Source organism: Oncorhynchus gorbuscha, linkage group LG07, assembly GCF_021184085.1.
Source record: "Oncorhynchus gorbuscha isolate QuinsamMale2020 ecotype Even-year linkage group LG07, OgorEven_v1.0, whole genome shotgun sequence".
In the NCBI taxonomy this organism is placed as follows: Eukaryota; Metazoa; Chordata; class Actinopteri; order Salmoniformes; family Salmonidae; genus Oncorhynchus; species Oncorhynchus gorbuscha.
The window spans coordinates 51,295,549-51,311,539 of NC_060179.1; the positions used below are offsets into that span (position 1 = coordinate 51,295,549).

Genomic DNA, 15,991 nt, shown 5'->3' on the forward strand with positions numbered 1-15,991 from the left:
TCCCGGGTGTTGTGAAGCTTGTAAATATTTCCTTGAGTTGACCTTTAAAAGGTGGCAGCACTGAAAATCTTTAAAGAGAGCTTTGCTGGTAGGGAAGCAAAGTCCCTGCTTTAAAATTGAAAAACATTAAAGTTTTTTTTCACGGTTGTAATGTTTTTCTGCAGAGTAGCCTCTCCCAGTAAAGCTCCAGAGCCTTACAACATGCAGACTGGAGGAAAGGGGGACCCCCTGTTGCTCCAGCTGACGGAAGAGAAAGAAAGAGAAAATAAATGAGATAAACAAGGCTTCTGAGAGAACTGCCTTCTCTCAGGCTCTCTCTTTAACTCTTTCCGTCTACCTCTCTGTCTCAATTTGACTAAACAGTCAAATTCTGAGGTTGATATTGGGTTGGTTTAAATGTTATGAATTCCAACGTATGGAGGTGTTATGTAGCATAATGTTTATCCATATAAACTAGAGATTCCTTGTTCCCCCAACCTATTCAATAAGTAGGTCATTTTTTGTGTAATAAAATATCAACAGCCATTTTGTTTCTAGAGTATTTTCTCTTTTATTGCAAATACAATACAAAAGTTAAGCTTCTTTTTAAGACAGTACAGTAACATGTTAAGCTAGCTGAAGAAAATGACAATTTGTTCAGATGCATCAGAAAAAAAAACATCAGTACTGAGATAGTACTGTATGTGTCAGGACGTTAAAAAAAAGTCCTTAGAAAAGACAGGGATGCTGGTATCTCTAATAACACAAACATATTAGCCACAGCGTAAACATAACTAATTGTAAAACTTTGTCATTATGCTCAAAACGTATTTCCAGTTTAGAATCCAAACTTCACAATTAACAATAATCCGTACGCAACTAGATAACAAAAAAATGACAAATTAAACATTTAAAATAGAAACATTTACATATGTTAAATAAAGCATAATGATTACAGTTTGTGTCATTTTTTAAGTAACCCCCCTCGGCTAAAAAGACCGGTTTATATGACATTTAATATCCAGAAGGTAACTTATTTTGAAGACAAATTAATTAATTGTATAAAATATAAAATAAAGAATAAAATGCTAAATAATAATTACTTTGAAAATAAAATTAAGCTAATAAATAAATTAAAGGGTTAAGACTGAGAGGGGGCGGGAGGGGGTGAGAGGTGGATCAGGCAGGGGGCTGTAAAACGACACTGGCGTGATGGTGGACGGCAGGGGACGCCCGAGAGGTCAAAGGGCACTTCCTGTGGCTGTCAAACACATGCTGTCAGACGGTAAGTAGAATCTCAGCTGTGGCTTCTCTCTTCTATAGTATGTGCTGTAGCACACACACTCTGACACAGACATCCTATCACCCAACCTCTGATATGCTAGGCACTAACGGTGCAAAAGGGTGGAATCTCCTGCACAAAACAATAACGTCCAAACTTCTTCCCTTGCCATTCACAGCATGCCCCTGTTACATCTAAGAATGTGCTATAATCATAATATATAATTGATGGAGAAACCCTCAACTGCACAAATACAAATGTAGTTCATTTTGCTGGATGGCACAGCACATATAAGCACAATGCACTGCAGGAAGACAAACAAAAACAAACACAACCAAAAAAGGACAGAGATTTACTGCCTATAAAAAATTCCACCAGAGAATTGAGGCCATAGAATAGATAACTGCACTACTGTGGTTTACTGCTGAACTGGATAGAAATAAAGCTTTTTCTCTACAAATATGTGTTTAAAATCCCCCAGAATAGCAAACTGCCAGAGTAAAAAAGGTAAGAAAACATACACAGTACCTACTAAAAATATCAACAATTTAAACAGTCCTCACAGAGGATTTCTCAATGCTCAAAATATGTTTCATCAATACACAAAAAAAGGCACGTTTGTGAGCCATTCTGGTCTAATTTCAGTTCTCTCAAGTCCAGCTTTCCTTCTTCTTCTTTGTTGTCTTTTCCTCTGTTGTAAATTCAAGTGTCTGTTTGCTCGGAGCGAGATGTTGGAATGTTGTGACAAAGTCTCCCTCTGCAAGATGGGCATGTCTATCAGTCTATGTAAGTCTGTGTGTAGATGACTGTGTCCTCAGGGCCGGGAGAGCTGTGTGTACACTGGCTGCTGGTCCCAGTGATGCTGGGGACTGAGGGTCTGTGGCACGGAGGGCACTCCTGTTGTGTCTGCGATGGGGGTGTACATGGGCCTCTGGCTAGGGCTCATGTAGCTGCTGAAGGAGTAGAGCCCTGAGCCCTGGCCCCCAGCTGCGTGGCTGTAGTAGGAGTTGGTGCCGACCTGGTGGTCAGAAAAGTCATACTGGGCGCGGGTGATGGAGGGGTAGGAGGAAGAGCTGTAGTGTTGCAGGTTGAAGGAGCCGTAGGTGACGTGCTGCGGGGGGGAGGAGTTCTGCTGATCGTTGTAGTGGCTGGGGCTCAGCTGCTCTGTCTTGATGTGTGTGGGGGTCCTCTGGTTCTGGCCCTGCTCCCCTCCACTACCCAGCGTGGTCAGGGAGTGCTGCTGCTGACTCTGGGTCTTGGTCATCCAGCTGTGCCCTGCGGTGCCCCCTGCTGCCTGGCTGACTGCGGAGCTGCTGATGCCATAGGTACCGTTGTAGGAGACCTGGCCAGCGGCAGTGCCAGGAGCGCCTGGGTGACCGTTGGGGGGCAGGTACTGGTCAAACTCGTTGACATCGAAGGTATCGATGTGGGAGATTACGTCGCTGCTCAGCTCACCGATGTCCACATCCCGGAAATCGATGTTGAGCTGACGGCCCGTGCCTTCCTGTAAGGGGCGACCCTCACGCTTCAGGTCCACCTTTCCCACTTGGATGTCGGTCTTAGGTGTGGTGGGAGGGGTGGGGGGCCCTTGGGACTGGCCTGAGAGAGAGCGGGTGGGTTACATATAGAATACATATTTCTGTAATACAAATCTCAGAGCAAGAGCAGAGCCATGGATTTAATTGAAAAGGAAAAATAAGGGCTTTACAAGTGGTCATGCATGAGTGGAATAAGAAATTAGTCTAGACATCAAGTTAAACTAACAGAGAACATATCTGATAATATCAGTCATCAGCTTTTCAAACAATCTATTTCAGACAATATTCGTATAAAAAGTCTAGCAGCATTGAAGTGTCAAATATACATTGATGAACACATGTTGAATGAGACCAATGCAATAGGCACTACGCATTTTCTTTCCTCTTACCTGAGTGTTCTCCCGGGGAGTGCACTTCTCCTATGCTAGAGGCTGGAGAGTCAGCTTGCTGGAGCGCCTTGAAGATCGCTCCTGGCGATATGTGCGTCTGCTCGCTGCCGTCCTCAGACTCGCTTTGTCCGTTCTTCATGGACTTCCTTCGCCGGGGCTGGTACTTGTAGTCGGGGTGGTCTTTCTTGTGCTGTACCCTCAAGCGCTCTGCCTCCTCCACGAACGGACGCTTCTCTCCCTCATTGAGAAGCCTGTGCGTGAGGCAAATAGATACATGAGTAAATCAAATATTAAATTGACAACCAAATAGTTTACGACGAAGGTTAAATGATCACAGTATCGAGTTCACATGCGAGCGTAAAATGCACGAGTAAAAGTAGAATTGAGTTGCCTATTAAATAAAAACTATTTTCATTAACAAGACCACAAACGCGATGCCACTCGAAATAAACCTTTGGAAGTAATAACAGAGAGGAGTGAGACTCACCTCCATAGTTTCCCCAGAGTTTTGCTCAGCTCCGCGTTATGCAGATGAGGGTACTGATCAGCCAGTTTTCTCCGAGCGGCTTGCGCCCAAACCATAAACGCGTTCATCGGTCTCTTGACGTGGGGCTTGTTCTTACTAGATCCGTTCACTCGGACTGGCATTGGCACCAGGGTCCAGTCGTAGCCCTTCAGCACCTGGGACACAGCGTCGCGGATGCACACGGGGAACTTGTCATCGTCGTCCTTCTTGAACTCGACGAGGGGGCCGTCCGGACCCATCAGCAGACCGTTCTCTGAAGGTCTGGTGTTCTCGGTGTCTGAGCCAGAGCCGGAAGGGCACGGGGATCCCGCAGAGTCCTCGGACATGCTCGGGCTCGGTGCGTCAGAGAGACATTTGTCTTGTTCGTCTGTCATTTTCAGGAAGGGGTCGAGTAGATTCATACGAAAAATGTTGTCGAACAATTACGCACAAAATATAAAAGTACGGCTCTTGAGGGTGAGATCCCTAGAGATGCTTTACACGCGAGGAAAAGTTTGACCAAAGTATTTAAAATGTCCAAAAGTGGATCAAAAGTAACAGTAGACGTTATTTGCTCCTGCAATGAGGCAGTCAACTGCACAAAGCCTTTTGGAGAGAGAATGTCTTTATGCATATGCCTTTCTAAAATATTGTATAATAACCTAGTTTTGTTTGCAGGCGTCTCCACACTCGAGCAACAGCTGATGATTTGCGGCAACTTTTTTTTCAGATAAAAAGAGAAAGTGTTCTAGTCTGTCTCCAAATAGTATCTCCAGAACGTGTGCGTACTTTGAACTGAAATCCTTTGCAAGCGGACTTTATAAGTGAGTTACTGTACGGCTACAGAATACCCGAGAATACCCAAATGTGATTGGTCGACAGAGCATAACGAACTGAAGGAATTTGATCCCTACGGCCCCCTCCCCTCCACACACACACACACACACACAGCATATGCATCGACAGTTTCACATTTTGTGTACAATATTGTTGTAGGTATAATAATTCAAGTACTGAAATTGATTTTGGTTTACAAATATATTTTTATATTCTTAAATCATAGACTATTTGAGTGTTTCATCCATATACTTATATTTATATATTCTTATTCCATTCCTTTACTTAGATTTGTGTGTACTAGGTATCTGTTGTGGAATGGTTAGATATTACTTGTTAGATATTGCTGCACTGTCGGAAACTAGAATGCACAAGCATTTCGCTACACTCGCAATAACATCTGCGAACCATGTGTATGTGACCAATAAAACAAATGATTTGATTTGTTTTATTTTACTCACACCTTCAAAGTTAAACCAGTAAAGAAAAAGCTAATAGTTGACGAAATAAAACATTGAAATCATGGAAATAGGCCTACCAATAGTGTTTCCATTATGACTCAATTTGTCTGCATAAGAAATCCCATATCGAAAGTCATACAAAGTCGTACCTTACAATCGAGGAGAGTCTGTAGTGACCATGCCCTACGGCTATTATGTGCGACAAACAAAGGCCACAGCAGATACATTACAAATATATCAAATACTATTTATTCGATGCATACAAAACCAATTATTATTTTACTGGTTCAAAATGGCCATACAATCTTTACCGTTTGGTTTGCAGAGAGGGATTGGCAAAATGAAATGTTGGTCCATGCATGCCATGATAACATATGCCCATAGGGGGAGACAGCAGCCCAGGAACTTACTTTACAACGTGTTCCTTTTTTTCTGGAGGACACGAGGGACACAAGAAAAGTTTGAAACATTTGCACTGCCGCAACGGTTGAGGATGATTTATTTTCTTCTAATGACAGCGCTGGAGATAAAAGCAGTGGTCAAATTTTTCATTATAAAATCGAACAAGTATTTCCTCACCCAAGCTCACCATGCACCCTCCATTGATAAATAATATTTATATCTCCCTCAAAACACAGAAATATTTATGTCTCACCTAGAGATCACCATAATAAAGTCGGTGTCCACTGGGTCCACTTGGTCATTCATAGTCCTTTCCGTCTGAACCCATGTCGTTTGGTTGTTTATTTGGCTTTGTAAAGTTGTGGAAATTTGATTTAGGTTGTAATGTGTGTGTGCAACATGTGTTTTATTTCTCTCTCTCTCTCTCTCTCTCTCTCTCTCTGTTTCTATGCCTATTGTGGGCTGCTTAAGTGGAAGGGGACTCTGGATGTTGTAAAATTGTTTGTTTGCATTATGTCAGCCTGCCGAAATGTAGAATCAGTCAGTAATCCTATCTTCTCCTCAGTGCAATTAGAGCTCTGGTTCCAGATACAGAAACTCCCATGGTGTCTGCACTCTTGCGCAGACATTTATTTACATTGAGCCTGTTTATTTAAAATATTCACTTTTAACATAAACAGAAGAGAGCATTTGAGACTTTTGTTAATAACCCATGTGCCACTAAATTAGTGTCCTTGTTTGTTTATAGTCCTCAAAGGAATAAAGGCATCACTGAATACATTCACCAACAGAGCTCCAAGGATGATGATGAGGAAGACGAGGACTTACAATGTTGTTAAACAGTTTCAAGTTCAAGGGAGGAAGGCACTGGATAACATTCTGTCATTTGAAGTCAGGTGTTTAATTACAATCATCAAGCTCGTTCCTTCTTCGAGCCCTGAAGGTCTGAAACCGTCTGGCACAGATACCAGACAGCAGCACCTCAACCTGGATTGGGTCATTCCAATTCACTTCTTCAGAAAGGTGACATTATCTTTTTTTTAAATATATATTTTTTATATATATCAGAGTATTTAACTAATAATTGAAAATAATATTAATAATAATTACATTCATAAATTCACCACCAAACGTGCACACAGTCCCTCATCTCAGAATAACATTTATATTATCAAAATGAGAAACTAAGCCCAGGAAGTGCACCACACACTTGCAGGAAATAATGAGCTTGCAAGTAACTGTTCTAAAGTGAGTAATATTTACTTTTAAAAGTAGCAAAATGCATAATAACTAGCGAGCCATGTAATGTAAACAAAGTAGGCTCCCGAATCCAGTTTTATCAACTGAATGCTTGTCTGCAGGGATGGACATTTAACGAGCCTGCTAGCTCGAGGCTGGTAGTTTTCAAACCAGGCTAGTAGAAAACATGCAAACCTTGCCCGCCAGGCCAGTGGAATTTGGTAGTTTCATAATTAATGGCACAGATTGAAGTTCAAAGAGTTCCATCCCTGTCAATCTTAATTAATTATTAGTAATTATTAACATGAAAATAAATGTTTTTAAAAAGTCTGTAAATTAAACATGATAAAAGTCCGAAAAATACGTATTTTCAACATCCGGAAGAGACGTCTTTTCAACTTGAATTCAGAACCCAAAATGAATCTGATTTCAATGTCTGAAAAATACTTCTTTGTTATTGGCCTAATTAGAAAATGACATTGATCCCAATGTTACAAATACTGGGATACAAATCTTACAGCGAGCACAATAGCTAACATTTAGGCCTAAACACAGCAACAGGTTGTCAATCAAATGGATGAAAGAGTGGGAGAATAAGGCCATGATTTAATTAGATGTTTCACACTGCAATGCCGCATCATCACAAATGTATTGAGGGGGGGAAAAGTAGTGGCCTTGGGGTGGATTTACATGAATGAAATACTATATGTCTAGTGAGACTTACTCTTGAGAGTCAGAATAGGAGAATACACAAGGTGCAATTTTAAAAATTGGTTGTGTTTTTCAATTTTCAAATTAGCCAATGTCAGATAAAAATGTTTTAGATTAGTATACTAGTCTAGCCAGCTATCTAAACTTGTATTAATCATGGTTGAATTGCAATTTTATATTTAACGTAATAATAATAATATAATAATATATGCATTTAGTCACTGACTGTTTAGACCATTAGACCATAACAACATTAGACCATAACAACATTAGACCAGATAAAATTAGACCATTAGATTTTAGATTAACAACATTAGTAAACTTAGACCATTAGACCATAACAACATTAGACCATAACAACATTAGACCATTATCTAAACTTAGACCATTAGACCATAATCATTAGACCATAACAACATTAGACAATTAGATCATAACAACATTAGATCAATTTTAGATCATTTTAGACCATTAGACCATAACAACATTAGACCATAACAACATTAGACCATAACAACATTAGACCATAAATAAAGAACAACAAATTCCTATTTACAATGATAGCCTGGCAAGAGGCAATAGGCCTCATGTGGGGATGGGGGGTAAAAACACACAAAAAACAAGTACAACAAAATGACAGAAGACGCTGGCAACAGCACAAATACAACAGCAGACATACAGTCAATGTGCGTGTGTGTGCATGCAGGCATAAGTGTGGTGTGTGGTGTGTGTGAAATAAAACAACATGCTTCCTTACATCAGAGAACGCAAACTAGTGACATCGGTTAACAACTAGAAACAACTACAGTACGGTGGATTCAGAAAGTATTCAGACCCCTTGACGTTTTCCACATTTTGTTACGTTTATAGGCTTATTCTAAAATGTATTAAATACAAAAAAATCTCATCAATACTCCATAATGACAAAGCGAAAATATGTTTACAGAAATATTTGCTAATTTATAAAAAATGAAAAAGAGAAATACCTTATTTACATAAGTATTCAGACCCTTTGCTATGAGACTCGAAATTGAGCTCAGGTGCATCCTGTTTCCATTGATCATCTTTGAGATGACTCCAATCAACAACTTGATTGGAGTCTACCTGTGGTAAATTCAATTGATTGGACATGATTAGGAAAGGCACACACCTGTCTATATAAGTTCCCAAAGTTGACATTACATGTCAGAGCTAATACCAAGCCATGAGGTCGAAGGAATTGTCCGTAGAGCTCCAAGACAGGATTATGTCGATGCACAGATTCCAAGAACACAGTGGCTTCCATAATTCTTAAAAGGATGTAGTTTGGAACCACCAAGACTCGTCCTAGTGCTGGCCGCCCGGCCAAACTGAGCAATAGGAGGAGAAGGGCATTGGTCAGGGATGTGACCAAGAACCCGATCGTCACTCTGTTAGAGCTCCAGAGTTCCTCTGTGGAGATGAGAGAACATTCCAGAAGGACAACCATCTCTGCAGCACTCCGCCAATCAGGCCTTTATGGTAGAGTGGCCAGGCAGAAGCCACTCCTCAGTAAAAGGGCCATGACAGCCCACTTTGACTTTGCTAAAAACCACATAAAGGACTCTCAGACCATGAGAAACAAGATTGTCTGATCTGATGAAGCCAAGATTGAACACTTTGGCCTGAATGCCAAGCGTCACGCATGGCACAATCCCTATGGGGAGGTATGGTGGTGGCAGCATCATGCTGTGGGGATGTGTTTCAGTGTCAGGGACTGGGAGACTAGTCAGGATCGAGGGAAAGATGAACGGGGCAAAGTACAGAGAGATCCTTGATGAAAACCTGCTCCAGAGCGCTCAGGACAACAGACAGGAGCGAAGGTTCACGTTCCAACACGGCAATGACCCTAAGCACACAACCAAGAAACGGCAGGAGTGGTGTCGGGACAAGTCTCTGAATATCCTTGAGTGGCCCAGCCAGAGCCCGGACTTGAACCTGATCGAACATCTCTGGAGAGACCTGAAAATAGCTGTGCAGCAACGCTTCCCATCCAACTCTCCAACGAGAGTATCTGCAGAGAAGAATGGGAGAAACTCCCCAAATACAGGTGTGCCATGCTTGTAGCGTCATACTCAAGAAGACCTGAGGCTGTAATCGCTGGCAAAGGTGCTTCAACAAAGTACTGAGTAAAGTGTCTGAATACTTTTGTAAATATGATATTTCTGTTTTGATAGTTTAATACATTAGCAAAAATATGTAAAAACCTGTTTTGGGTTTGTCATTATGGGGTATTGTTTGTAGATTGATGAGGAAAAACAACAATTTAATACATTTTGGAATAAGGCCTAACAAAATGTGGAAAATCAAGGGGTCTGAATACTTTCCGAATGCACAGTACATGTCTCAACAACCTGTTAATCTATTTGTCCTTTGAACTCCTCCAGGGACACCAGGTCCTGGAGTTTTAGGCTTGGATAGCCCAGCCAAAAACCCTGGATGAACAGAGATATCAGTACTATGCTGAGGGCTCGTAATGCAGTATTACATGTCAGCAGAATGAACCTCTATGACAAAGCATGCAGGTATGAGCTCTGCAAATCTATTAGGGATACAAAAAGACCATACATACTTAAACTTGAACTGAACGCATGTGGCAAGGACTTACAGACTACAAAGGAAAATCCAACTGTGTGGTGCCCACCGAATCCTCCCTCCCAGATGAGCTTAACACATTTTATGCTCGCTTCAAGGCAGACAATATCGAGCCACTAGGAAGACTCTACCTGCTCAGGACGACTAGGTGCTTTCGCTCTCCAAGCTTGATGTGAGGAATACTCACAAATGAGATGGACCATCAACACCACCACTCTTGTCAAGAGGGCACAACAGAGTCTCTGTTCCTAAGGCGACTGAAGAAATTTGGCATGCCATGCTGGGTCCTCTCCAAATACTGCCGCTACACCATCGTGAGTGTCATGGCCGGTTATCACGGCCTGGTACGGGAATTGCTCCATCCACGACCTCAAGGCCGTCCAGCGGATGGTGAAGACGTTCCAGTGTATCACTGGGACCCGTGCTCCTACCCATTCAGGACATCTACTCGAAATGGTGTCTGAGGAAGGAAGTCAGCATCATCAAGGACACCACATACCCCAGCCACGAGCTGTTCACTGCCTTACTGTTGAGCATGAGGTCTGATACCGACAGGCTCAGATACAGTTTCTATCTACAAGCCATCAGACTGCTATACACTTGAACTGGACTGACCACCTGCTTTGATGCTCCACACCTTAGCACACATGTACTCACTCACCCACCCACTCACTCACCCACTCACTCACTCAGGTAGCCTAGTGGTTAGAGCGTTGGACTTGTAACCGAAAGGTTGCATGATTAAATCACTGAGCTGACAAGGTAAAACATCAGTCATTCTACCCCTGAACAAGGCAGTTTACCCACTGTTCCTAAGCGGTCATTGAAAATTAGTATTTGTTCTTATTAACTGACGTGCCTAGTAAAATAAACTCACCCATGCTGCTACTAGACTCTTACTACGTGTAAATATTGGACTATACATTATGCCTTCCTGTATTATAGTTATGGTAAAATGTTTATTCTATTCTACATTTACTTAGTTCGTATTCTTATCTTTTATTATTTCTTATTGTTGTTGCATTGTAGAGAAGGAACCTGCATTTCATTGGTACACATGGTGAAAGTATCTTTTTCCATGCTCTGTTCCAACTCCTGGTTTCAACATGCTCGGTTTCAACTTCTCATCCACCCAAACTCCCAGATATTTGTACGTTTTGACTTGTTCAATAGAATGTCCTTCCAAAGTAGCAATTAATTACACCGTTTCTAGTGTTCAGTATTGGAAAATACCATGCATTTTATTTTAAAATAATTCAGACCAAGCTTAAAATTCTACAGATTCTATTGAATGATGTGAAATGCTTTTTGAGCTTTTTCAAAAGCAAAAGTCGAACTGTTGCCACTTGAATAGAGAACAGTGTCATCCGCATTAAAATATGTCTCCCAATGTTGTCGATCTAGATAATAAACAACAAGGGACCTAAAATTGATTCTTGGGGCACACCCAAGCATAACTCTATGGTTTCCAACTTACAACCATCTGCCTTAACACACTGGGTTCAATTTGACAGGTAGTTCACAAACCACTCCAGAGCATGACCAGTAATAACAATGAACTTCAGTCTCTGCACCAAGACAGTATGGTCCACAGTGTCAAATGCCTTTGACAAGTCTATGAATACAGATACACAATGCAGCTTCTTACCCAGGGCACAATTAATATCACTCAAAACCCTCTAAGTTGCTGTGACAATGCTGTTTCTAGACATGAAACCTGATTACATACCACTCAAAATATTGGTTTCCTGGAGGTAGGCCATAAGCTGCCTTTTGACTAGGGACTCCAATACCTTTGCCAGAACAGACAATTCAGCATCTGACCTGTAATTTCTGACGGGTGGGCCCTCATTGATTATGTTTGTTACTCTCACTCAGATATCATATTAAAAACTGAAAACGTTTCTCTCTACCCTATTGCAAAATGTGTGGAATTGCAGAAAATTAGCTGTTCAACTTCAAATGTACTTCTCTGCCCCATGGCAAAATTAGTAAAATTGCTGGGAAAATATTTAGCTTGTAAGGTGGGGAGATATTAAAGTTACCTTCAAACAAACCAGGCTTAATTTGATCAATATCATGAAAGTCATGATATGAGGTGGTAAAAAGCAAATTGCGACTGAACATTTTTATAATTCCCTGGTGAGTTTATAAAAATGTCAAATAGATTTCAGCTGTTAAATTGCTCTGCTATTACAACTTTTACTGTTAGAGTGTTGGCGTAACGAGACAATTCTCTTTACACTGCCATGCTTAGAGGGGGGTAACTGTCGGGCGAGTGTCACAAAATGAGCAGCTGAGGGTATTTTTGCGAAAAGTCTAGTCAGTGTCAAGGCCCTCTACCTCCGGAGGTAGTGTAGAAGACATCTCTTAAAGAGAGATTTTAATCTATGTAGGTCCGCTTCTTTACAATACACAAGAATCTCTCCTCGAAATAGTTTGTGTCATCAAAGTGGTGTGGTGTATAGAGGCCCAACTATCAAAACTAGTAGAGATGGAAAGATGTGACTCACCTGTAACCCCTCCTCTCTCTCTCTGTTTGCCTGTAGTTCCAGCCACCTGCTCAGCACCAAGATAGCAGACTAGGCCAACACACCTGAATCCCAGGGGTACATTCACTAGGAACCAAACGGAACCAACGAGGGAGGGTTCGACGCCAAATTTTTCCATTAGAAACTCTTTTTTTGTTTTCTTTTGGAGTAAACGGCTGCCGTCGCAAAACATTTTGGACTAACGATTACACACCTTGTTACCATTACACCATGTGGATCACCCTTCCTCCGAGTGCGTACAGAAGAGCTACTGCTACGGTAGGCCTACACCCACGCGACATCCTGTCAAAGATAACAAAGTCTACAGAATTGGCACAAGACAAACTAACAAAACAAATGGTCTAATGTACTTACACTCAGCCATACTCCCCCACATATCACACACTCTGTCAACTTTATATCTCTATTCAATGTGAAAGTCTGACAACTTTTCAAGGGTGGAATGCAATTAAAACACTACGTACTGCGCAGATAACATACTTTGACTTCTCTCGACTGTAAGATATCGGCTGGGATTCAATAGCCTACGGCCTTATCCTATTTGTTGTAAAATGTCGAACATCGTCTATCCTTTGAACGGTAGGACGAGACAATGGTAAGACTCACTGAGCCGCAGGCCTAGAACTAGTTAGACTTGGAAACCTTTATTTAAGTGTCACTCCACAATGATACAATAATTTCAAATATAGATATTTTTTTTTAACCACATTGTGGCCAACTCAAATTGAGTTTTGAGACACTAAAAACAATCATGGTCAGACATGGTACAGGCTGCATTTAGGATACATTGGGAACTTAAGAAGACTATTAGGCACTTAAAAAGAAACGTGTCCGTTGGAGGATAAGAGGGCAGGCTTTGGTGCAGGCATTTACATTATTGTTACCTAGGTAAGATTTCCACATAGTTCATTATTTTCATCAAGACCATGAACATTTTCGTTATGGCTGAACAGCTGACCTAGGCCGATGTATTTGGATGAAATATGACATTGTTTTCATTCCAATCATGCTGGATTGTTCTAAACCACATGTGCCTTGGAGTTTGCATTAAAAAAAAAAAATTACACACAGTAAGTGCTGCATCGGGACATCCACGTTATGCAGTGTCTGAATGCCTTACACTCCACTATGTAACACACCATAATGACTCCAGTCCATGAGTGATGAGTGTCGGTCATACATAAGGCATTGCCTTGGCCCTGGGTTGGACAGAGATGGGTATGGCTGAGACACCTTGGGAAACTTCTCATCTTGACTTCGAGTTGCAGCGTCAAAATTCTGGGCAAACAGTGGGAGTCAATCGCTAAACCGTGTCTGCCTTTTCCTGAGAATCTCACTGGGCTGTCTGAGGGGAGATCTGGGAGTTCTCTCCTGGGCTTAGCGCTCTCTCTTTCCATTCAGGTTGTGGTTTAACAGTCCTAAAGGATGTCCTAGCTGGGACACATCTAGATGCAGTGATTAGACATTGAGTCCAGAGTGTGCATGTATATTTTGTAACTACTATGCAGGCAAATTACTACACATGACATTACTACTGTACATGTACCTATTTTATATATATATATATATATATATATATACACAAATGAAGTCGGAAGTTTACATACACTTAGGTTGGAGTCATTAAAACTCGTTTTTCAACCACTCCACAAATGTCTTGTAAACAAACTATAGTTTTGGCAAGTCGGTTAGGACATCTACTTTGTGCATGACACAAGTAATTTTTCCAACAATTGTTTACAGACCGATTATTGCACTTATAATTCACTGAATCACAATTCTAGTGGGTCAGATGTTTACATACATTAAGTTGACTGTGCCTTCACACAGCTTGGAAAAATCTAGAAAATGATGTCATGGCTTTAGAAGCTTCTGATAGGCTAATTGACATCATTTGAGTCAATTGGAGGTGTACCCGTGGATGTATTTCAAGGCCTACCTTTAAACTCAGTGCCTCTTTGCTTAACATCATGAGAAAATAAAAATAAATCAGAAAAAAAGATTGTAGACCTCCAAAAGTCTGGTTCATCCTTGGGAACAATTTTCAAACACCTGAAGGTACCACGTTAATCTGTACAAACAATAGTACGCAAGTATAAACACCATGGGACCACTCAGCCGTTATACCACTCAGGAAGGAGACGCCTTCTGTCTCCTAGAGACTTTGGTGCGAAAAGTGCAAATCAACAACAACAAAGGACCTTGTGAAGATGCTGGAGGAAACAGGTACAAAAGTATCTATATCCACAGTAAAATGAGTCCTATATCGACATAACCTGAAAGGCTGCTCAGCAGGGAAGAATCCACTGCTCCAAAACCGCCATAAAAAAGGCAGACTACAGTTTGCAACTCCACATGGAGACAAAGATCGTACTTTTTGGAGAAATATCCTCTGGTCTGATGAAACAAAAATAGAACTGTTTTTCCATAATGACCATCGTTATGTTTGGAGGAATAAGGGGAGGCTTGCAAGCCGAAAAACACCATCCCAACCGTGAAGCACGGGGGTGGCAGCATCATGTTGTGGGGTGCTTTGCTGCAGGAGGGACTGGTGCACTTCACAAAATAGATGGCATCAAGAGGAGGGGAAATTATGTGGATATATTGAAGCAACATCTCAAGACATCAGTCAGGAAGTTAAAGCTTGGTCGCAAATGGGTCTTCCAAATGGATAATGACCCCAAGCATACTTCCAAAGTTGTGCCAAAATGGCTTAAGGACAACAAAGTCAAGGTTTTGGAGTGGCCATCACAAAGCCCTGACCTCAATCCTATACATAATGTGTGGGCAGAACTGAAAAAGTGTGTGCGAGCAAGGAGGCCTACAAACCTGACTCAGATACACCAGCTCTGTCAGGAGGAATAGGCCAAAATTCACCCAACTTATTGTGGGAAGCTCGTGGAAGGCTACCCAAAATGTTTGACCCAAGTTAAACAATTTAAAGGCAATGCTACCAAATACTAATTGAGTGTATGTAAACTTCTGACCCACTGGGAATGTGATGAAAGAAATATAGGCTGAAATAAATCATTCTCTCTACTATTATTCTGACATTTCACGTTCATAAAATAAAGTGGTGATCCTAACTGACCTAAGACAGGGAATTTTTACTAAGATTAAATGTCAGGAATTGTGAAAAACTGAGTTTAAATGTATTTGGCTAAGGTGTATGTAAACTTCAGACTTTATATATATATATATATACATATATATATATATGTATATATAGAGATATATATATATATATAGATAGATATAGATAGATATAGATAGATAGATTATGTATGTATGTATGTATACATACATACATACATACATACATACATACATACATACATACATACATACATACATACATACATACATACATACATACATACATACATACATACATACATACATACATACATACATACATACATACATACATACATACATACATACATACATACATACATACATACATATATACATACATATATA

The 15,991-nt window shown here is 40.8% G+C and overlaps 1 protein-coding gene across 1 annotated transcript; it reads right to left on the minus strand.

Moving 5' to 3' along the window:
• Positions 1–531: 531 nt before the first annotated feature.
• LOC124039982 (transcription factor Sox-9-A-like) lies at positions 532–4,483 on the minus strand. Its single transcript, XM_046356623.1, has 3 exons — positions 3,676–4,483; positions 3,189–3,439; positions 532–2,860 (listed from the first exon to the last, which is right to left on the minus strand). The coding sequence occupies exons 1-3, from the start codon at positions 4,113–4,115 to the stop codon at positions 2,076–2,078; spliced, it is 1,476 nt and encodes a 491-aa protein (XP_046212579.1). The 5' UTR covers positions 4,116–4,483; the 3' UTR covers positions 532–2,075.
• Between the last annotated feature and the right edge of the window lie 11,508 nt (positions 4,484–15,991).